The sequence below is a fragment of the Molossus molossus genome, unplaced genomic scaffold, assembly GCF_014108415.1.
Source record: "Molossus molossus isolate mMolMol1 unplaced genomic scaffold, mMolMol1.p scaffold_m16_p_6, whole genome shotgun sequence".
In the NCBI taxonomy this organism is placed as follows: domain Eukaryota; kingdom Metazoa; phylum Chordata; class Mammalia; order Chiroptera; family Molossidae; genus Molossus; species Molossus molossus.
The window spans coordinates 45,741,832-45,766,842 of NW_023425399.1; the positions used below are offsets into that span (position 1 = coordinate 45,741,832).

Here is a 25,011-nt window from a genome sequence, read left to right on the forward strand (position 1 = left end):
CACCGTAAGCAGGCAGCTTCAGCTCGCTGGCTCTGGGACAGCTTGCGCCTCTCCCTCGAGGCTCCGCCCCTTCACGGCGCGCCGCGTCCTTCCTCCGTTCCGCCCCCCTTGCACGACTTTGGGGACGCAGTGTTTACCCGCGGTGCATGATGGGACCGTCGCCTCGGACAACCGAGCCTCTTGGCCGCCCGGAGGCGGAAGGAAGCGAGAGCGGCGGTGGCGGCAGCATGCTTCGGGCCTCCGCACAGTCCTCCCCCCTGTCGAGCCCCGACTACTACGAGAGGCTGGGCCGCCTCCGGCACGGGCTGCGGGACAGGTACGGCGGGGGCGGGGAATCGGCTTGCTCCAAGGGTTAGCTGGTGCCCTACCTACCCCCTGTTTCTTACCCTTCACCCACCCGTGGTTCCTTCCTCTGGGCCCGGGTCTGCACGCGACGCCGCCAAGCTCCGGGTGAGGCTTGAAGGACAAAATTGAAGATACCTCACTTATGGAGGTCTCCTGTTGCAGGAGGCCTCTGCGTCACCAAATTTGCCCTGAAGCGAGAGTGGGAGTTCTCCCGCCTGTCGTTCTCAATCAGGGCTTGTGAATTTCTCTCATTCCCCATCTACTCGCCTCCTCCCCAGTTACTCTGCAAATTGTCATCCCATCCCCTCCCATCCCGACAGCGCACTACGGGAATGATGCCAGGCACAGGAATGCGCGCGCGCGCGTGAAATATATGCCCTGTTTAAATACAGAGGACTTTGGGGGCCAAGTATCCAGCGCAAGGATGAAATTTCCAGTGAGAGAAGTCGAACTTCCAGAGTGTTCATAATACCTTGATTAAGACATGGAAGATGAGAGAACCACTGAAAACAAGATCTAAGCACATAAGAGAGAAAATTAAAAAGTAATTTACTATAAATAATCACATAAAAGATAAGTTGTTGGAACTATTATTTAGCTGCTAAATTAATTGAAATTAGAAATCTCATTAGTTGACAAGAAAGGAAATAGATTTTTGAACTTATTGATAAAACATTTAATGAGTGTTTTAAAGTTTCAAAATCATTTTAGTGAAGAGGAGTGCTGTGTGTGTGACAATTCTAAAACAACAGCAGTTACATCTAAGGTAAAGGCAGAAGTGGTTTTTGAAAGGAATTGTGTTTATTTTATGCTAGCTATGATTCTTGTCAAATATTTATAGAGCATCTACAATAGGCCTTCTTAATTGTCCTAATCATATTTTACCGCTTAATCTTTTTCTACATCCTCTTTTGTTTCTGAGATGCCTCTACTCACCCACCCCCAGTGACCCCCTCACCTCCAACTTTATTTTATTGATTTATTTATTTATTTAAGTTTTATTTTTGTTGCAGATGTTTCTCCTTTTTTACCCCATTGACACCCACCTCCCCATCGCCCCCACCCGGTCCCTGGCTTTATTGTCCATGTCCATTGGTTATGCGTACATGCATATAAGCTCTGGTTTATCCCCCCCCCCTCCAAAACCCTCTTCTGAGGGTTGTCAGTCTGTACCCTACTTCCACGTCTCTGGGTCTACCCTATTCCTCAGACTGTTAATGTTCATTATATTCCACAAATAACGTGAGATCATGTGTATTTGTCTTTTTCTGCTTGGCTTATTTCGCTTAGGATAATACTTTACAGGTCCCTCTATGTCGTCTCAAAGGATAAGAGAGCTTTCTTTCTTACAGCTGCATAGTACTCCATTGTGTATATGTCTCACCTCCAACTGTAAAATCACTTCCTGAAGTTCATCCCTGGCACCAAGTACTGACAACCCATTCTCTAACTTATGTGACCTCAGATTCTTATAGCATTCTGGGTAATGGCTTAAGTGACTTGCTCCCTGCCTAGACTGAGAATTTCAGGAGGACAGGAACCATATCTACTGGATCTTTAGCTGGTGATGGAGTACTTGACATGGAGGAGAGGCTTGATAAATATTTGTTGAATGAATGGAAGGAATCCCAAAGTCAACCAGCTAGTGTCCAGGAGTTATGAATGTCTTGTATAGAACCCAGTAGCCACACAGTGTAACTAAATAATGACCATTTCCAGGCAACTAGGAAAAGTGGACAGTGTGATATTTCAAAGATGGTATTAAGTGTCTGCACATACCTGATAATTAAGAGACAAGACATTGCATTAGTATACTTAAAGTGCTTATTGACTCTGTTCTGTAAAAGAGTAACTCAGTTACTCTAGGCCTTTAGTTATTTATATCTCTTAGCCTAAGTTGTAATTTCAAAATGTTACTGGTTCAAATGGCATTCTTTTTTATAACTAAGTTAGTTGTGAGTTATCATTTTTGCTTCCTCTGTTAGAACACCTGGATGTTTATAGTCCTTATAATATAGCTATGTAATTATTATTGCTCACTTTATGTTTAATATTTAATGCTTTAACTGTTTAGTAAGGTGAGGCTATTTAAATTATATAAAGAATTTGAGTGAAATTGTATAACTTATTGGAGGGTCTGGATGTGGAGATTTGTTTTATTTTAGTCAGTACAAATCTGTTTCTGTGTGTATTTATTTTTTGTTTTAAAAGTCTGTAACTAGCTCTAACACATAGTTAATAAATACAGAGGCAAATAACTTTTGATTCAGAGAAAACTGAGGTAGAAATGTGGAAACCTGGGTTCTACTCCACGAACAGTTGTGTGACCTTGAATAGGTCGTTTAACTTCTTTGAAACTTAGTTCTTCACTAGAAATGAGGGATCTTGACTTATATGTAAGGTAAGGCCAGTCTCAGAGTAAAAAAGTTGAAAGGTGTACTTTTGCAGAGCAAACTGAATATCATTGTTTCCTATTTGAGTGTTTGGATGGCTCTCTTTTTTTTTTTGTTTTCAAACCAATCCCAGTGACCAGAAGGACTATTTTGTCGTAAAACTCAGAGAAATTTTAAAGGCTGCAGCCCTGGATATTCACAGCTGCTTTACCAGAAAGTTCCCGGGAGTGGAAGATAAAAACAAAACAAAACAAAAAAACTTGCCTTTTCTCAGCCCTCTTTGAGGTGGGTCATTGTATTGTTAGCTGGTCTAATAACTGGGCTTTTCCCTTGTAACTGATGTATTTCTAGCTCAAATTATTTTATCTATAGTCACCTATAGATGTAATTTTATATTCTGAAATTTCTCCTTTTTATATACAGTATTTTCTCTGCCCTGTGGTAACAGTCAATCATTGAATTTGAAAGAGCCTAGTGAAGTGACTTGTTAAAGTGTGTATAGTATTGCAAGAGTGGTGGAAAAATATAAGTGGAATTGACTCTTGCAATTGTATAAAAACATTCCTGTAAGAGGCTCATTAACAAGACCCAGTTTTTCAATGCCATTTTTGATTCAGGGTGAGATTTCATAAGAGTTCAGAAATTGATGCTGAAATATTTGTTCAGTAAAGCTGAAGATGATATTGAGACAAAAACCAAATAACTAGTGGCTTAAAAAGTAGAAAGTAAACGTGGCTACACTTTAAGGACCATCCAGCTGTGTAAAATTTAAAAAGATTGGGGGTGGGGGTTGGAGGTGGGGGTGCAGGTAACTGAAACCATGGACTATGGGCATGCATCCCAAGGTTGGATATTTCAAAGATTCTGAAATAAAGATTTAATATGTAGAAATTGCAAGAGGATCCTCCACATAAGCCTTTCTCTGGCTTTGTATTGGGGTAAATATATGGTTTTAAGTTTTAAATTTAAAACATATATGAAAGATAGCATTCAGAGGTGGTGGGGCATGGATGGGAAGATTAGAATGTGGGTTTGGGATGAAGATTAATGAGATTAGAATCATTTTGCCTGGAATAGAAGGCCAAGAGGTGTGTGTTTGTGGTTTTCAGTGTATGAAGTGTCATGATAGAGAACAAGTATGACCAGCAGATGTCTGTATTGTAAATAATGAGACAGAAGACACCTACGAAGAAGGCTACTAGTGGCTAAGTGGGCTCAAATTAAAAAACAAACAAACAAGCAAGCAAAAAAACAGAGCCTACCAGTCATTTCTACACAGGGCCTCTCATGCAAACTGCCTTTCAGAGAGAGGTCTGCGCTGAATTGCCTGCTTGTATTTTTTTTTTTTTTTTCCCTGTCATCTGAGCCAGCCCTTATAAAGGAGTTTTTGGAATCCTATTTCAACCAGTAGGACTGATGCTTTCACCATCTAATCAGAGCTGTGCAACTCCAATCAACCAGAGTGGTTCTATTCTGACCAATCAGGACAGTACCATTTGGACCAATCAAACTGTGAAGATTTGGAGTCCTCATTTGCATGAAGACAGACTAATCAGGAACCAGGGGTAGGGAGTTCTGTCCACATAAGCCAGCTCCCCTCAGCCTCTGACAGCTCACTTTCCCGTTCCACTGAAGACTGTGTCTCCTTGCCTGAGCTGAAACACTGAAGATGTTTTACAGGAGCAGAGCAGAGCTGTATATCCAGAGAGGGCTCTGGTTCCACGGATGCCTCACAGCAGAGCTGTATCACAATGGAGCTGTTTTGCACTGAATAAAGTTTACTTCTTCACCACCTCAAATTGGGAAATCCTGTTGTCATTGAATTGGCACCAGTGACCATCATTACCATTATTTGGTTGAACAGGAACAAAGAAGTTTAACATTCATTATTAAAAAGAACTTGCTGCTTGGAACTGATGGATTTCCAGACTGTGGTCTTGTTTCACTAGAAGTCATCGGTGAATTTTAAAAATTATTTTTAAGTAAGTCCGTTTATAGAAAAGTTGCAAGTGTAGGACAGAGACCTCTAATACTCTTCTCACCCAGGTTCCTCAACTCTTAACATTGTATTACATTTTCTTTTTCTCTACCTACCTATCTAAAATTATTAGTCTTTTCTGAATCATTTGAGAATTACAAATCTGATGCCCCATCAATACTAAAAACTTTAGTATTTCGAAAAAACAAGAATGCTCTTACCTAATCACAGTGTAGCTCTCCCAATCAGGGAATCAACAATGATATATCAGTCCTCAAACCCCAATAAAATTTCACCAACTGCCCATTTCACCAATTGTCCTAACACTGTCTTTTTTCTTTTCTGGTTTAGGATCCCATCTGTGAACCCATGTTGTATTTGATTGCCATGCCTCTGCAGTCCGTCCCAGTCTGGAACTGTTTCTCAGTTTTTCCCTGTCTTTTCTCTTCCTGACAGTTTCATAGAGTACAGCTTTCATTCCAGAGGGTGATCCTCAAACTGGGACCACCTGATATTTCCTCATAACCAGACTCTGGTCATACTTTCTTGGCAGGAATACCACAGATATAAATCATGACATCAGAGGTACAAGGTCATAGATGCATTTAAGGGTCTTTTTGTGCTCATAATTAAATGACAAATTGTTTACACTGTCCAGTCATTAATTCTTCATGAATTAAGTATCTATTGACCACTGAACCTTAGAAGGGGGAAAAGTGACTAATAAAATTTCCTAACATGCAAGCAATTATACCATATTTCTTTCACTTCTCTCTTAAGTTCAGTCTTATCAATGAGAAAGGAAAGATCTGTGAGAAGCAATTAGTTTTAAAATTATGTTTATATAATTTTTTCCTATTCTTTTTAAACATATGCATACCCCCAACTAAGAAATAGGTTGTGTTCCCCAAGCAAAGATTTGGTGTTTGGATTTTGTACTCCATTTTTTCATTAAAAAAATTTTGGTTAAATTGGGTTAAACAAAAAATTTACTTTATCATGTAGCTAACAGGAATTTTTTTTTTTTATTGCTGAGTAGTTATTTTTTAATTATCTTTATTAATCTAAGTATTACAAATTTTCTCCTTTTTTACCCCGATATCCTCCTCACTCCTGACTCGCCCCCCCCCCCCCCCGCTTCATCACACTTTGTCTGTGATCATGGTTATGCATATATTCATATAAGTTCTTTGGTTTATCTCTCCTCCACTCCTGCCATCCCCCCGAGGTTTGTCAGACTTCTCTACTTCCACGTTTCTCGATCTATTTTGTTATTATATACCACAAATAAGTGAGATCATGTGATATTGGTCTTTCTCTGACTGGCTTATTTCACTCAGCATAATGCTCTCCAGGTCCCTCCATGTAATTTCAAATGTTAAAGAGATCTTTCTTATAGCTGCATAGTATTCCATTGTGTAAATGTACCACAGATTTTTTAACCGCTCATCTATTCATGGACACTTGGACTCTCTCGAAATCTTAGCTATTGTAAATAGCACTGCTATGAACATAAGGGTGCATATATTCTTTCTGATTAGTGTTTCAGGCTTCTTAGGATATATTCCTAGAAGTGGCATCACTGGGTCAAATGGCAGTTTCATTTTAAATTTTTTGAGGAAACACCATATTGTTTTCCACAGTGGCTGCACCAGTCTACATTCCCACCAGCAGTGTACTAGAGTACCCTTTTCTCCATATCCTCACCAGCACTTGTTTGATGATTTGTTGATGTAGCCATTCTGGGGAGTGTGAGGTAATACCTCATAATTGTTTTAATTTGCATCTATCTGATGATTAGTGACATTGAGCATTTTATCAAATGTCTTTTGGTTACTTGTATGTCCTCTTTGGAGAAGTGTCTATTCAGTTCCTCTGCCTATTTATTTATTTATTTATTTATTTTTGGTATGTGCCCCTAGCGGGAACCAAACCCAGGACTCTGGTCTGCAGGCCGATGCTCCAACCGCTGTGCCAAACTGGCAGGGCCCTCTGCCTATTTTTTAATTGGGTTTTCTTCCTTTTCTTGAGTAGCATGAGGATACATTATGTATTTTGGAAACTAACCCCTTATCTAATGTATCATTGGCAGATGTGTTCTTTTGATGCTGGTTTCTTTTGCTATTCAGAAGCTTTTTAATTTGATGTAGTCCCATTTATGAACTTTTTCCTTTGTTTCTCTTGCCCTAGAGCTGATATATCAGTGAATATTGTGCTTAATCTGACGTCTGCAATTCTGCTGTCTACATTTTCTTCTAAGATTTTTGTTTTATTTCACAATTTACATTTAAGTGTTTTATCCATTTTGAGTTTATTCTTGTGTAAGTTTGTGGACTAGTTTCATTTTGTTTGCATGTACTTGTTCAATTTTTCCAACACCATTTATTGAAGAGACTGTCTACTTCATTGTATGCTCTTGCCTCCTTTGTCAAATATTAATTGAGCATAATATCTTGAGTTGATTTCTGGGTTCTCTGTTCGGTTCCATTGATCTATATGTTTGTTCTTGTGCCAGTACAGGTTATTTTTAATCCAGTGGCTTTGTAGTATAACCTGATATCCAGTATTGTGATCCTTCCAACTTTGTTCTTATTTTTCAATACTGCTGTGGCTACTCAGGGTCTTTTTGGTTCCATATAAACTTTTGGGGTTTTTGTTCTAGCTCTGTCAAATATGCCATTGGTATTTTAGTAGGGCTTGCATTAAATCTATATATTGTGTTGGGTAGTATGGACATTTTAATGATGTTGATTCTTCCAATATCTAAACATAGTATATGCTTCCATTTTTAAAATATCTTCTTGTGTTTCTTTTTTCTTTTTTTTTTTAATCCTCACCCGAGAATACTTTTCCATTGATTCTTTTCCTCAATTTTTACTAATTTATTTTTGTTACAGATGTTTCTCCTTTTCTCCCCCTAGACACCCTCCTCCCTATACCCTCCCCCCCCCCCCCCAGCACTGTTGTCTATGTCCATTGGTTATGCATACATGCATATAAGTTCTTTGGTTCATCTCATCCATCCCCCAAACCCACTACTCTGAGGTTTGTCAGTTTGAACCGTAGTCATTTCTATGTCTCTGAGTCTATTTTGTTCATCTGCCCACTTTGTTCATTATATCCCACAAATAAGTGAGATCATGTGGTATTTGTCTTTCTCTGATTGGCTTATTTTGCTTAGCATAATCCTCTTGAGGTCCCTCCATGTCATCTCAAAGGATAAGAGATCTTGCTTTCTTTTTTTTTTATTTTTTTATTTTTTTATCCTCACCCAAGGATATTTTTCCATTTTTTGTTCAGATAGAGTGGGAGGGAGAGAGAGGAAGGGAGAGAGAGACAGAAACATCGATGTGAAGGGACACATCGAGTGGCTGCCACCCGCACGACCAACCAGGGCCGGGGACAAACTGCAACCGAAGTACGTGCCCTTAGCGGGAACCGAACCCGGGTCTCTCCGGACCACAGGCCGACGCTCTAACCGCTGAGCCAAACCGGCCAGGGCGAGATCTTGCTTTCTTAACAGCTGCATATTATTCCATTGTATATATGTACCACAGCTCTTTTATCCACTCATCTTGGGCTGTTTCCAGATCTTAGTGATTGCAAACAGTGCTGCTATGAATATAGGGGTACATATATTTTCTGGTTGATGTTTCAGGCTTCTTAAGATATATTCCTAGAAGTGGGATCACTGGGTCAAATGGCAGATCAATTTTTAATTTTTTGAGGAAACACCATACTGTTTTTCATAGTGGCTGCACCAGTCTGCATTCCCACTAGCAGTGTACTAGAGACCTCTTTTCTCCATACACTTTCCAGAACTTGTTGTTTGATGATTTGTTGATGGCAGCCATACTGGCAGGTGTGAAATGATACCTCATAGTTTTAATTTGCATCTCTCTGATGATTAGTGATGTTGAGCATTTCTTCATATGTCTCATGGCCATTTGTATGTTCTTTTTGGAAAGATGTCTGTTTAGGTCCTCTGCCCATTTTTTAATTGGGTTCTTTGTCTTCCTTTTGTTGAGTGTATGAGTACTCTATATATTTTGGAAATTAACCCTTTATCTGATGTATCATAGGCAATAATGTTCTCCCATATCCTGGGTACCCTTTCCATTTTGATGGTTATTTCTTTTGCTGTGCAGAAATTTTTGAGTTTGATGTAGTCTCGTGCTCATTTTCTTTCTGTTGCCTTAGGTGATGTATCAGTGAAAATTCTGCTGCGTATAATGTCTGAAATTATGTTACCTACATTTTCTTTTAGGGTTTTTATGGATTCATGAGTCACATTTAAGTCTTTTATTCATTTTTAGTTTATTCTTATGTATGGTGTAAGTTGATGGTCTAGTTTAATTTTCTTGCATGTAGCTGTCCAATTTTCCCAACACCAGTCATTAAAGAGGCTGTCTTTACTTCATTGTATGCTCTTGCCAACTTTGTCAAATATTAGTTGAGCATAATGTCTTGGGTTAATTTTCGGGTTCTCTGTCCTGTCCCATTGACCTGTATGCCTGTTCTAGTGCCAGTACCAGGTTGTTTTGCTTACAGTGGCTTTGTAGTATATAAATTTATATCCAGTATTTTGATCCCACCTACTTTGTCCTTCTTTGTCCAGGTTGCTGTGGCTATTCAGGGTCTTTTTTGGTTCCATACGAACTTTTGAAGTATTTGTTCTAGTTCTGTGAAATATCGTTGGTATTTTGATGAGGATTGCATTGAATCTATAGATTGCTTTGGGTAGTATGGACGTTTTAATGATGTTAATTCTTCTAATCCATGAACAAGGTATGTGCTTCCACTTTTTTATATCTTCCTCTATTTCTTTTTTCAATGTGCTATAGTTTTCTGCAAATGAGTCTTTTACTTCTTTGGTTAAGTTTATCCCTAGGTATATAAATTTTTTTGCTGCATTGATAAATGAGATTTTTTTTTTAGCTTCTCTTCCTGTGGCTTCATCATTGGTGTATAAGAATGCTGTGGATTTCCCTGGTCAGTTTGGCTCAGCAGTTAGAGTGTCGGCCTGCGGTCCAGAGACCCGGGTTCAGTTCCTGCTAAGGACACGTACCTCGGCTGCAGTTTGTCCTGGGCCCTGGTTGGGTTGTGCAGGTGGCAACCACTCGATGTGTCTCTCTCACATCGATGTTTCTCTCTCTCTCTCCCTCCCACTCTATCTGAACAAAAAATGGAAAAATGTCCTTGGGTGAGGATAAAAAAAAGAAAATGACCTTAAAGTTGTTGTAATTGATTTCTATTACCATGCCATTGTGATTTGAGAAGATGCTTGATATGATTTCTTGTAGAGACTCAGTTTGTGTCCTAATATGTGGTCTGTCTTTGAGAATTTCCCATGTGCACTTCAGAAGAAGGTGAATCTGTAGTTTGTGGGTATAATTATCTGTAGATATCTATTAAATCCATTTGATCTAGTGCATTATTTAGAGTCTCTGTTTTCTTGTTAATGTTTTGTCTAGAGGATCTATCCAGTGATGTCAGTGGGATGTTGAAGTCCCCTGCTATGATTGTATTGCTGTCAGTTTCTCCTTTGAATTCTTCCAGAAGATTTTTAATATATTTTGGTGCCCATACATTGGGTGCATGTATGTTTACCAAGGTCATATCTTCCTGTTGGATATATCTTTTTTATATTTTGTAATGGACTTCTTTGTCTCTAGTTAGGGCCTTCATTTTGAAATCTATTTTATCAGATATGAGTATTACTACCCCAGCTTTTTTTTCTTTCTGTTTGCTTGGAAGATTTTTTTTCATCATTTCACTTTCAACCTATGTGAGTATTTTGTTGTGAGGTGGGTCTCTTGTAACCAACATATATATAAGCATGCTTTCTTACCCAATAAGCTACTCTGTGTCTTTTTATGGGTGCATTTAATCCATTTACAGTGATACCTCGGTTCTCGAACGCCTCGGTTTTCGACCAAATCGGGATTCGAGAAACTTTTGTCTCGGAATCCGAACAAATATTTGGAACTCGGACTTCCGAGATGAGCCGAGTTGAGCCGAATGGCGTTCATTTGGCCCAGCGCGCCTTGCTTGCGTCATCAGTGTGAGTGCAGAGAGAGAGTCACGCTTTGTGGAGTCACGCTTTCCTATTGGGTTTCATTGCTTCGGTTCTCGAACAATTTGGTTCTCGACCGTCCTCCTGGAACGAATTATGTTCGAGAACAGAGGTATCACTGTACTTTAAGGTTATTATTGATATATACTTATTTATTGCCATTTTTGTTTATTGTGGTTATAATTTTCTTATTTCTTCTACTTATTATAGCTGTCATTTTAATATTTCTTGCAGTGCTGGTGCTAATATATTCTCTTAGCCTTTTTTTTTTGGTCTGGGAAGTTGTTTATTTCATCTTCTATTTTGAATGATAGCCTTGCTGGATAGAGTAGTCTTGGATTCAGATCCTTGTTTTTCATTACCTTGATTACTTCATGCCATTCCCTTCTGGCCTGTAGTGTTTCTTTTGAGAAGTCAGTTGATAGCCTTATGGGTGTTTCTTTGTAGGTAACCAAATACAGCAGTGGGACCTACACAAGCTAGGTCCTGAACCATTAGTTCCATGAAGGATTCTTTGTGTTGGACCCAAGGCCATTTTCTGGAACAAGAGAAGCCATTTAGCTTGACTTGCACATCAAGTGGGAAGAGCAGCAGCCCAGCTAATATGTTCTAATATGCAGTACACTGCAGTCTTTGATGTATACCTGGCAGTACCTAAGGGGCAGAGGATAAATAAGATTCCAAAATGGTGATGGAGTGAATGAAAGCTACACAGACCATCTCCCAGGAACAAACTGGAATTACAACAAATAAGGACAAATAGTCAGGAAAAAGCAACAGAAAAGCACCTGGAGAGGATACATATAACCAGGGACAGGGAAAAAGGATACTGAATTGAGCCTGGTAGGTCTGCAGAGGTTCACAAGGGCAAGCTGGGAGCCCACAGACAGCAGCTGTTTTAGGTGTGAGCAGCTCTGTTGGGGTTTAAGTCTCAGGCTGGTTCCACACTACAGAGGGCTTGCACAGAGCACTAAATTAGCTACAGCCATTCACCTTGGGCTCTGGCTAGAGGAGGGCAGACTGGACTGGAACTGTGTGGTGACACTCAAGATTTGGAGGGAGTTTAAGGTTTTTGCTGAGTCATAGCTGCACAAGATATTGTCCATCATGCTTGGCGAACCCCTTCCTGGAGCTCTGGGGAGAACCTTTCTCCAGGTTTAACCCCACCCACTTGGGCCAGAGAAATGCAAATTAAGGCTCATTAACAACCAACATCTGCCCCACCCCCTGGGAATCCTCTTATTTTGAACACCTGAGGGAGTTTTTTTTCATTCAGCTGAGGGCTATAACCTAAGGCTCATCAAGTAACTGAGACTAATAGCCTCTAGGCAAAAAGCTAGAGGATAACTGAACCTTTCCTGGGCTTGCAAATCTACCCAGGAATGTAAGACTTGACAGTGGTGTTTAACTTGGGTCCTCCCATGCTCATCCAAACTCAGTAGAGGGAACCACAAACAGCAGAACACCAACACCCACAGGGAAAATTTGGCAGGCTCCAAAACCCACTGAGATAGCCAAAATGGTGAAACAAAAAAACAAACCCCAAATGAAAGAACAAGTGAATTCTACTGAAGATTTGATAAGTGAAATGCAGTTAAGGAAGTTATCAGATATAGAGTTCAGAGCCATGATCTTGAGGAAGCTCAGCAGCATGAGTAAGGAACTCAACACCATGAGTAAAGATATAGAAACATTGAAAACCAACCAAGTGGAAATGAGGAATGACATAGCAGAAATAAAGTACACTTTGGAAGGAATAACCAGCAGAGTAGAGGAAGCTGAGGACCGGATCAGTGAATTAGGAGAGAGGGCAGAAAAAATCAACCAATCAGAAAACCAAAAGAAAAAGACAATTAAAAAACAGGAAGACGGCTTAAGAGAACTGTGGGACAACTGGAAATGTAACAATATTTGAATCATATTAGTTCCAGAAGAAGAAAATGAGGAAGGACTAGAAAATATATTTGGAGAAATAGTGGCAGAAAACTTCCCTAACTGTTGAAGGAAGAAGGCATTCAATTTCAAGAAGCAGAGCCCCAAGTCAGAAGACCCCAAACAGGCCCACACCAAGACACATAATAATGAAAGACAAAGAGAGAATTCTAAAGGCAGCAAGAGATAAGCAACATGTATTTCTTTTTTCAATGTTCTATAGTTTTCTGAGTATAGGTTGTTTATTCCTAGGTATCTTCATTTTTTTGTTGCAATGGTAAGTGGGATTGTTTTTTTCAGTTTCCCTTTCTGAGTGCTCATTATTGGTGTATAAAAACACCAGAGATTTTTGGATGTTAATTTTGTATTCCACATTACTGAATTTATTGATTAAATCTAGTAGATTTTTGATGGAGTCTTTAGGGTTTTCCATGTACAACACCATGTCATCTGCAAATAATGACAATTTCACTTCCTCCTTTTCAGTTTGTATGCTTTTGTTTTTCTTTCTGTCTGATCACTGTGACTAAGACTTCTAGTACTATGTTGAATAAGAGTGGTCAACAAGATATCCCTAAGGGTCTCGTTCCTGTTCTTAAGGGAAATGCTTTTAGTTTTTGCTCATTGAGTATGATGTTGGCTGTAGGTTTGTCATATATGGCCTTCAGTATGTTGAGGTATGATCTCTCTATTCTCACTTTGCTGAGAGTTTCCATAAAAAATGGGTTCTGGATTTTGACAAATGGGATTTCAACATCTATTGATATGATCATATGATTTTTATGTTTCATTTTGTTATGTGGTGTATCACATTGAATGATTTGCATATATTGTACCAGCCTTGCATTTCTGGGATAAATCCCACTTGGTTGTGGTGAAAAAATTTTTTAATGTATTGCTGGATCTGATTTGCTAATATTTTGTTGAAGATTTTGGCATGTATGTTCATCAGGGATAGTGGTCTGTAATTTTCTTTCTTTGTAGTGTCTTTATCTGGTTTTGGGATTAGGATTATGCTGGCGTTATAAAAAATACTCAGAAGTCTTCCTACCTCTTTAATTTTTTGGAATAGTTTGAGGAGAATAAGGGTTAGTCCTTGTTTGAATGTTTGGTAAAACTACCCTGTGAAGCTGTCTGTACCAGGGCTTTTGTTTGCTGGTAGTTTATTGATTACATCTTCAATTTCCGTAGTTGTTATTGCCCTGTTCAGGTTATCTGACTCTTTTCTCTTGAGTTTGGAAGATTGTATGATTCTAGGAACTTGTCCATTTTCCTTTGTTTTTTCAATTTGTTGGCATATAAATGTTCATAGTATTTTCTTCCAGTCCTTTGAATTGTTTGTTCTCATTGTTCTTCCCCTCTTTAATTTTTATTTTATTTGTTGTGTCCTCTCCCTGTTTCTTGGTAAGTCTGGCTGGAGGTTCAACAATCTTGTTTATCTTTTTTTTTTATTTTTTTTATCCTCACCCGAGGACATTTTTCCATTTTTTGTTCAGGTAGAGTGGGAGGGAGAGAGAGGAACAGAGAGAGAGAGAGAGAAACATCGATGTGAAAGGAACACATCGAGTGGCTGCCACCCGCGCGACTGACCAGAGCTGGTGACAAACCGCAACCGAGGTACATGCCCTTAGCGGGAACCGAACCCGGGTCTCTCAGGACCGCAGGACGGCACTCTAACCGCTGAGCCAAACCGGCAAGGGCCAATCTTGTTTATCTTTTCAAATAATTGACTCTTGGTTTCATTGATCTTTTGGGTGTGTGTGTGTATGTGTGTGTGTGTGTGTGTGTTTTGTCTCTGTCTCATTTATTTCCACTCTGATCTTTATTAGTTTCTTTCTTCTACTAACTATGGATTTTTCTTTTTTGTTCTCTTTCTAATTCTCCCACCAGGGTGCTGCTGCTGGGCATGGCTGGGTTCCCATGGCATCACTGTTGCTCGTCTGGGCCCAGTTCCCGAGTACTGTTACTGTTGGGTGGGGCTTGGCTCCCAGGCTCTGCTGCTGCTGGGTGGGAATCTGCTTACTTCTGTGGCTCTGCTGCCAGGTGCAGCTGCTTTGGCAGCACAGTTACTGTGCACAGTGGGCATTGGCACTGCAGAGGCCACAGGTCCAGTGGTGCCAGGCATACTCATGGCCTCCAGATGCTGGGCCCTAGTTGCTCCACATTGCCCCATCCCAAGGAGGACCCAGTGGATCTTCGAAAATGGCAGGGCCTTCCAGCCTGGAGCGGGGAGCAGCACCCTACCAAGCCGCGCACAGTGGTGGATGGCTGCTTACCCGGTCCATGGCTCCAGAACCATCTGCCCTAAGTTTCTGCACTGCTGCACAGATGCTCATTCATACCCACCCACACTCTCTCTCTCACACATGTCTTTGGTCTCATCTTGCCCACTATTATGTTACTCCCAGTAATATTTTTTTTTTTTAAAGGAAAATTATCTGAAGGGAAACAAATGAATTAAGAGCTTATAAACAGAATGTGGGCCCAGCCCCTTTCCCTCAGGAAACCAACCTGAGCTCACCTTCTGTTGGATTCCTTGTCTTTGATACACAGTATTTGTATTTTTTTCTTAGCATTTTTCTGTCAGACATTTTGTGATTTCCCTTTTGGCCTTTAGTTAATGTTAACTTAGATTAGCAATACTTCAATTAGATGAGATTGAAGCTGGAACTTTGGTGGTGGTCAAGGGGAGCCCTCTGTGGGTAAACCCCCCCAAGAGCTTTATTTGAGAACCAGGACGGCTTCCCATTCAGCAGTTTTACCCTTAGTCTGTTGATTTTGGCTGTTGCACTCTCCTTTGCTGCCCAGTTTCCCCCACCTCTTTCCCAGGTTGAGTGTCCTGGATAAGCTTTCTCCTCACTTATGTCTAGCACTGACCTGAACATCAAGGCTAAGTCTTTACTGGTATTAGCTCTAGGGAATAGCAGTTAATGACAAATCATGGTGATGTTACAAAGTTATAAAAGGAAATTTCCCCAAATTTGAAGTAATGGTATTCGCTACGTGGTCTTCATTAAATGTCAGTGAGGCCAAGTTTATTCCTGACTTAGCCACCTGGCTCTGTCTAAGCCTGACTGGTTGGGAGCAGAGCAAGCCACCAGTCTTTAGTCTGAGGTGGATTTGCAAGAAGTATCATGTCAAGTCCTGATGGAACCCCCATTGCTCAAGTGACACCATCTCAGTGATGTCTGGCCATATTATATTTTACATATTTATTTGTTTATTATCTGTCCTTCACCTTAGTATGTCAGTGCCTGATGACAGGGTTCTTGGTTGCCTTGTTCACTGTATTAGTCTCTGAGCCTAGAATAGTGCCTGGCTCATCAAAGCACTCAAGAAATACTTGCTGAATGAATGAACCTGGTTCCCAGCCTCTTCCTATGGCATTTCCCCACTTATTTTGAGAATCTTGTTCTTTTTGCTTTGTATTGGTGTTCTCTTTGCTTGTTAGACATTCCTGGTGACTGCTAAGTAATTTTGTGCCTTGAGTTTCAAATACAGCTGGCATTTTCTGCTTCTTAGAGAGACCAGAGAAATATTCTCAGAAAAGTGTGATTTCAAAGGAGATCATATTCTAAATTCTACAGCTTGTCAGTGTAATTATTCATAAAATATTTTCTTTTTGTACTATAGTGAAAAGAAAAGATTGGACCTGGAAAAGAAACTTTATGAATATAGTCAGTCTGATATATGCAGGTAAGATATGATAGTGGTAACAGTTTTTAAGTCACTTTGCATATATTAATCAATTAAAAGTTAACCCTAAGTATGTTTGAAACACCATAGTTTTAGTACTTTTACTGTTATTTTATTTTTAATATGTAACAGTTTCAAGTAAATACTGCAATTTAATGATTACCAAATCTAAGAATAAATTTGAATACAATTAGTATAAGATAAAATTTTAAAAATTATTTGGAATCTATTTTGATTAAATAGCTTAAGAATAAGACACATTATAGTCTGCTGTCTTTTTGTTCACAGTTTACCCATTATGTCTGTATAGTAATTAAGGCATAATTACAGTAGCTGTCCTTTCAGCAAACTGTTGTAGGCAGGGTTACATAGTGTCTCATTTGTTTGTGGACAAATGACAATGAAAGTTAAAGTTATTATGGGTAGAAGATAATACACATGTTATCCTTTTTAGGTTACTTACTCTAGTATTAAGAGCAAACTTTTAATGTTTTAATTCTATTTTATGGAAATTGAACTTCATCCTTAAGTCAAATGTATGGTGTTCCCACCAGTATTACTTATATGAAAAATTTCTGTTTATGATAGTACTAAGTTTGTGATTTATCTGTATCATAATATGAGTGAAAAATGAAAGCATCTTATCCAGAAGAGAAAGAAGCCAAGAATGCTTTAAGACAAAGTCACCACCAGGTCTGTTTATTTCCTGATCTTCAAAATTATTCTTTGGTTTTAAGATTTAGTGTACTTCCAAAGGTACCAGTCAAGCCTCTGGGCTCTAGAAGAAACAAGAAGAACCTAGACATCAAAATTACAGCTAAACTACAGACCAACCATCATTAAAAACCGCTTGAAATCAAGCTGAATGGAAGTCTTACAACTACAATATTAAAGAAGCCACCCTGAGACTGGTAGGGGCAGAAGTGTGGACAGGCTGTTCCCACACCCATGTGTGGTGGATAAAAATCAGGAGGGATATCTAGGCTGTGAAGGTCCTACCTGAGGAGTGAGGGGTCCCCTTCCAACACCAGGCCCTCCAGCTCAGGGTTCCAGTGCCAGGAAGGGTCCCATAAATTATGGCTGTAAAAAGCAGCGGGAATTGAGGCTAAGGGAGGCTGAGGCTACTGGAGTCCCAGACAGTTCCTCTTGAAGGGCCCGAGCCTGGACTTACTCGGACTTGTACCCTCCAGGCTTCAGCGTTGGGGAGGAAGCTTAAAATGCATGAGAGACATATGGGGAAGAACTGACTTTGGCATTGGGATGAGAACTGGAAAGGCAGCTTTCTCCCAGACAGATGTGCTGGTGAAGGCCCTTGTTCTTTTGGTGAGCACTTCCCCAGTGGTGCCAACCTACAACCGCCATACCTGGGACTCTAGCAACCTGTCTCATACTGTTTGTTCTGCCCTGATGATTTTCTGAGGCCCTGCCCCTCCAACTTTCAGGCCCACCCAAGCTCTCTCCAGTGGCTTTACCACAGTAGTGGCCTGTCTTGGTTCCTGTTTCAGATTTTCCTAAATTCTCTGAAAAAAAGCAGCATCTGGCCTCAGCAAGCCCCATACCTCTCACTAAGTGGCCCTAGGCCCGACACTAGGAGCGGCCAGCCTTGGTTCACAACTTGGCTTTGCCTGGGCACCTCCTTGCCCATACACAAGAAGCAGCCATCAGCAGATCACTTTGTAGCTTATGGCTGGTGGCCCCAGGTTGGACATAGGCAGTGGCTGATCTTGTCCCAGAGCCAGCACACCCAGGAGACAGCTTCAGATCACGGTGAAGTACCATCACCCAACCACTTCCATAAGTGTCATACTCATGGAGTAGACACGGGGTACCAGAGCCCTGCTGAACTAAGTCTTGCTGTGTATGGTGGTCCTCTGCACAGCTGGTCCTCCCAAGTAGTTAGAGGTCAGTGGTCAGTGGATAAAGCCAGTCCTTGCAGCTGATCAGCCTTAGTAAATTTTTCCCATTGACGTGCCAACAGCAGTAGAGGCTTAATTACAACAGCAGGGTGTACGGTCCATACGAGGGGTGCACCTTGAGGGCCCAGATGGGGTGATAAGGGAGGCTGTGCCAATGGACCCTACAGGACACCTACTATAATAGGCCACCCTGTCAAGGGTAGGAGACGTAGCAACTCTACCTAATACATAGAAACAAACACAGGGAGGCAGCCAAAATGAGACAAAGAAAGGTCTTAAATGAAAGAACAGAACAAAACTCCAGATAAAGAACTAAATGAAACGTAGATAAGCAATCTAACAGATGCAGAGGTCAAAACACTGGTTATAAGGATGCTCTGTGAACTTAGTGAACTCCTCAAAAGCATAAAAAAGGACCAGTAAGAAATGAAGGATGCAGAGTCATAAATGAAGGAGGTACTAACTGAAATAAAGAATAATTTACAGCTGTTGTGGCTCAGTGCTTTAGCGTCAACCCATGCACCAAGAGGTCGCCAGTTTGATTCCTGGTCAGGGCACATGCCCAGGATGTGGGTCAAATCCCCAGTGGGGGACATGCAGGAGGCAACTAATCGATGTTCTCTCTCATTGATGTTTCTCTCTCTCTCTCCCTCTTCCTCTCATTCTAAAATCAATAAAGAAAAAAAAATTTATAGGGAATCAATAGGACAGTTGGTAAAGCCAAGAAGCAAGCCATCGATTTGGAATACAAAGAAGAAAAAACGCCCAATTAGAACAGCAACAAGGAAAACAGAATCCAAAAAAATGAGGATAGTCTAAGGAGCCTCTGGGACAACTTTAAGCATGACAGCAATTTCGTCATGGGAATGCCAGGAAGAGAAGAGAAAGAGCAAGAAATTGAAAACCTATTTGAAAAAATAGTGAAAAACTTTCCTAACTTGGTGAAGGAAACAGACATTCAAGTCCAGGAAGCACAGAGAGTCCCAAACAAGATGAGCCCCAAGAGGCCCACACCAAAACACATCATCATCAAAATGCAGTAGGTTAAAGAGAAAATCTTAAAAGCAGCGAGAAAAAAAGCAGTTACCTACGAGGAAGCTCCCATAAGACTGTCAGCTGATTTCTCAAAAGAAACTGCAGGCCAGAAGGGAGTGGCAAGAAATATTCAAAATGATGAAAAGCAAGAACCTATGAACAAGATTACTTTATCCTGCAAAGCTATCATTTAGAATCGATGGACATATAGAGTTTCCCAAACAAGAAAAAGCTAAAGGAGTTCATCACCACCAAACCAGTATTATATGAAATGTTGAAGGGTCTTCTTGAAGGAGGAGATAAAAAATATGAATAATGAAATGGCAATAAATACATTTCTATCAACAGTTGAATCTACAAACCAAAGAAAAATTCAGTGCAGAAACAGACTCATAGATACAAAGAACTTTTTTTTGGTTGCCAGATGGGAAGGTGTTTGAGGGGATGGGTGAAAAAGGTGAAGGGAATAAGGAGTACAAATTGGCTTTTAGACTGAGGAACCTCAAAGGGAAGGGTGGGGTGGGAGCAGGAAGAGATAAACCAAAGAACCTACATGTATATATGCATAACCAATGGATACAGACAATAGTGTGGGGAAGGCAAGAGAGGGGTGGGAGCCAGAAGGATTGTGTCAATGGGGGCAAAAATGGGGGACATCTGTAATATATTCAATGATAAAGGTAAGTTAAAAAAAAATGAGCCTATAATATGATAGAAGAAATAGCAGTGTTGTGGGTGCCATGGCCTCAGAAATGGACCCAAATCTTAGAGGATCCGTAGCACTTGCCATTTTTCTAGCCCATGGCTAAAGGGGCAGTAGGCAGAGTATGGACTATTTCTGTGGCCTGTCTTAGACAACTTCCTGACATAATGGTGCTAAGAGAATTATGGGACCCTTTATTAAGCTATCATTTTCTGAATTTGTTCCCCACTCTTAGCCTCTTGTTTCCTGTTAGACAGAGGGTATGCTTTACTAAAAATATGCTTTCTTTGACTGCTTGTAGGAAAAAATCCTAACATGGCTGGCTGCCTCATAGTTACCCCAGAAGGCAGAGTCTGAAATAGGGGTTTGTGTGTAGGTGGTAGTTTTTTTTTTTTTTTTTTTTTGTAGGTGGTAGTTTATTTTAGGAAGTGGTCTCATGAAACTGGAGAGCAGAGCTGGGAAGAATAAAGTAGGAGCTGGTCACTGCAATGGCACCTGGGGCTTGATCCCTCTGGACCTTCAGAATAACAGTGTGGACTGTCTCTCTGGTCCTCACAAGAGTTCACTCAAGGAAAGGAAGAAGGAGCTTTTATACCTCCTATTTTCTGACCCCCATTGGTGAGGGCCATTATAGGAGGCGTTAACTCCTTCTCATACCCAGATTTTCTGTGATGCAAATTCAGACAAGCAGCCCTGGGAAAGCAAGATACAAGGCGCAACTGAGGTAGGTGCTACCAGATTGCTGCAGCCATGATGGGTAGAAGAAAAGCTGGGTCAGGAGGGCATGAGAAGTATCTGGTACAAGGGCTTACCAGACCCACCATTATCTGCTCCTGCCATCCTCCCCCTAAAATTTTACTTGGACTAAAACTTCAGTTTCTGAAGCATGACAGAATCTTTTGTAGTATAATGTAAGGAGGTAGGTTCTGTTGCCAAGTTCCTTGATTTAGTCTGAACCCCACCAGCTCTTAGCCATGTTACCTTGGGACAATTACTTCAACATTCTGTGACTCCATTTAAAAAAAAATCTATCAAAATAGGGGTAACAGTAGTGACTTAATAGAGCCTTAAAGCACTATCTGACGCAGAGTAAGACTTGATAATTTGTTATCTATTGTTTTTGTCAATATCACTGTTATTCTTTTTATTTATTGCCTTTGAACTTTCCAACATGTTACTTCCCCTGTCTGAATGTTTTCCCTTGAACTCTTCACTCTTGTTTTCCCCAGTTTTGGGTTAACTCTTACTCAACCTTCATGTCTCAGCTGAAAAATAATTTCTACTGGGCAGGCCTCCCTGACCCCTTCAACTAGATCAGGTTGGCCAGTCTTGTCAGAGTCTCTTACAGTTTCCCCACATAGCATTCGTTATACTATATTTTACTTATCTCTTTTTTTGTTTGCCCTGTTTACCCTAGCTGAGTGGCTTTCATATTAAGAGCTTTGAATATATGAATGATTGCGTCAATATATGGCTGACTAACTTATGTGGTCAGCTTTGAAGGTTAATGTAGGGGCAGGAATGAAACTAGACTTTGGATAGAGAAGGCATGGTTAGTATTGTCCCTACTCCAGGTAGATACTGGCCAGTACCAGCAGCTTCACCGAGTATCTGTATATGAAAGACAGTACTCCATCATTATTGTTGCTTATGTTGAAAATGGCAGACATGGGTAGCAGTAAAACTAGTCTTAAGTTTTTTGTTCATAAGGAAAAATGGGGATAGCCAACTAAGATCAAAGCACAGAATTATTAGCACAATAAATTCTTGCAAATTATTGGTTTAAGGGTAGAGATTTGTTGGAGATTAATTTTTAATATCTTCAGCATCTTTGCAAATCTGTTTTTGAGGGTGAACATTTTTGTGGTTTTCAACTTATTTTTGCTTGATAAGAAAATATTGAATAATTTATTGAACCAACAATATAAATTTTACAGGTACTTTTATGACTTAGGTACTTGTTAAAAGGAAAGAGCTAGAATTAGCATTGTTGGTTCTGTGAGCAGATTGCACATCTTTAGTCTTTTGATACTACCCTTTGGATGAGTCCCTAACGATTTTTTTTCACAATTTGAGTAGAGTTATAGTCTATATGTTATTATAAAATACTTTAATGTAGTATGTTGTTGCAATTCTAACAAAATCTTAAAATTATGTCTAGATGAGAGCTTTTTATTTTAAATTTCAAACTTTCTTAATGTTTATGGATTGTGGTTTATAGTTTGATTTCCGTAACAGCAGGTAGTTTTGAGATTGGCATTTAAAAGAATGCTAATGGGGTTTTCCTCTGAACATGGCCACATAGACACCACTCTGAGAATCACATTTAGTTTTGAGAAAGAAATCCATATGAATCTTTACTGTGTGAATGTTACAATGTGATTTGTATATATATTTCTCAGGAAGAGTTATGCCTAGATGTGATACCTCAGTGATGTTGCATTAATTTCCTCTCTCTAAAAATGCATATACGTCCTGTCCTTTAGGTTTCAGTGTTTGAGAAAAATAACTTAGAATACATTGTCTCACTAATAATTTTGCTAAAGAAAATTTTCTTAAACTAATAAATGTTAAACTTGGTGCCCAACTATTGCAAGAAATATTAAATTACAATGGAGCAGTTCATGATTTAGTCCTCAGAAATAGACTAGGAGAAGAAAAATGTTTCTTCCCCACTTTCACTTTGTGTATTCCACAAGGTTATGCCAAATAAATCTATGTTATATTTTTTTCCCACCAAAAATAGGATGCAATAAATATCTTTAAATTCAATTTAAAAAAAAGAAAGAAAATTATTCTTAGTCAAAATCTGACTTAATTGTTAAAATCTGCTTTTATTTTTCTAGAGTTAAGCTGAAGTTTGTAAAACTAAAGAAATACCTGAAGGAAATATGTGAATCAGAAAAGAAGGCTCATACTCGAAACCAAGAATATTTAAAGCAGTTTGAGTGTATCCAAGCTCATGTTGGACACTTTACCACAAATACAACGAAGCTTAAAGAACTGAAGGTGACATTTTGTTTTGTACTGTGGTTTTATAAAATCTTTTTTTTTTTTTGCTAAAATTAGAAATAATTAGCAGTGAGTTTCAGATCAGTGGTAGTCAAAATGTCAGTTGTTCGTCTATAAGATTGTCAGTTTTCTTCATGAATTATCATGTGGCCATATTTTTATCAGAGAACTTGAAATTGTATTTTCTCAGATTCCGACTTTAGTTTAGAAATTAATGGAATATCTATATTTTGTTGTAGTATACAAATTGTTGACTTAAAATAGGCACATGCATCACAAGCCACTACCTGGCACATGGTATTCATTGGCCTCATGGTTGAATTTGAGCAGCATTAGAATTCTCTCCAGAGTCTGCTTCCTTCTTTATATATTTTTTATGTGGTCTGGACTCCTCTGTTCTGGTCAGGCAGTGTATTTAGGGAAGACTGAGGAGTTCACCTTCATGCTCCTCATCTTATGCCCCAGAGCAACTGCTCTTAGCATCTCTTTCTGATTCTGGTGTCCCATTCCTTTAAGATGCTTGTCAACTTTCTGCTCTACAAGTTATGCCAAATGTGGAGGGTGAGGCCTTTTTTCTCATCATTTGTGTTGGTCAGGGTTTGTTGCCCAAGTTAACCCACTGAATACTGGTTACAGGAGAAGTGGCTTCAGTACTTCTTTTTTTCCCCCTCTAGCATTTTTCTCCCCAGCCTTTTATTGTAAACATTTCAAGTACACACAAAAACATTAAAAGAATTATTCTAACAAACAGTGATGCTATGGTCTGAATGTTTGTTTCCCCAACATTCATTTGCTGAAATCCTAACCCCCAAAAGTGATATTAGTAGGTGGGGCCTTTGAGAAGTGCTTAAGTCATGAGAGTGGAACCCTCATAAATGGGATTAGTGCCTGATGAAAGAGGCTTCGGGGAGTTCCCAGCCCCTCTCACCATGTGATGACAGTGAGAAGGCGGTTGCTGCCAACCAGGAAGAGGGCCCTCACCAGAAGGTGACTGCTAGTACCTTGATCTTGGACTTCTCAGCCTCCAGAATGTAAGCAATAAATTTCTGTTGTGTATAATCCACCAATCGGGTATTTTGTTGTAGCAGCCTGAATGGACTAACACAACTCTCTACTCTCCACCTAGATGTAGTACTTATAAATGTTTTGCCATATTTGCTTTGTGTGTGTGTGTGTGTATTTTTGTTTTGTTTTGTTTTTTTATCCTCACCCGAGGACATTTTTCGATATTTTGTTCAGATAGAGTGAGAGGGAGAGAGAGAGAGAGAAACATCGACGTGAAAGCGACACATCGAGTGGTTGCCACCCACACGACCCAACCAGGGCTGGGGACAAACTGCAACCAAGGTACGTGCCCTTAGCGGGAACCGAACCCGGGTCTCTCTGGACCGCAGGCCGACGCTCTAACCGCTGAGCCAGACCGGCCAGGGCTGTATTTTTGAAAGTACGCTGCAGACACAATGACAATTCTCTCCTAATGGACATTCCCATACATAATCATAACACTATTTATTATCACACCAAGAAAATTAATAATAATTTCATAATATCACTTAATTTCCAGCCAGTATTTAAATGTCCCCAGTTCCAGACCAGGAGCCAAATATGGGTCACACATTACATTGGTTATTGTTTCTCTTGGTGTCTCAATCTAATTTAGTCTCCCACCATTCTTCCTTACAAAAAAATATATATATATATATATATATATATATATATATATATAATTTAGTCTCCCACCATTCTTCCTTACAAAAAATATATATATATATATATACACACACACACACACACACACATATATATATATATTTATATTATACTGGCTTTTTGAAGAAGGAAGGTTTGTAGAATGACTCACATTCTGAATTTCACTGGTTATTTCTTCGAGGTATAATTTAGCTGGTATGCGTGTATTATGTACC

At 39.7% G+C, this 25,011-nt stretch overlaps 1 protein-coding gene across 2 annotated transcripts in view; it reads left to right on the forward strand.

Moving 5' to 3' along the window:
* The first annotated feature begins 223 nt into the window (after positions 1-223).
* KIZ (kizuna centrosomal protein) overlaps positions 224-25,011 on the forward strand; it is a 226,783-nt gene continuing 201,995 nt past the window's right edge. Inside the window, exons 1-4 of one of the 2 annotated variants that reach the window (XM_036244184.1) lie at positions 224-316; positions 16,358-16,420; positions 20,736-20,798; positions 22,921-23,083. In XM_036244184.1, coding sequence (XP_036100077.1) covers positions 228-316; positions 16,358-16,420; positions 20,736-20,798; positions 22,921-23,083 — 378 coding nt within the window. In that variant the 5' untranslated portion in view covers positions 224-227. The remainder of the gene's footprint in view (positions 317-16,357; positions 16,421-20,735; positions 20,799-22,920; positions 23,084-25,011) is intronic. The other variant, XM_036244185.1, reaches the window with a different exon arrangement.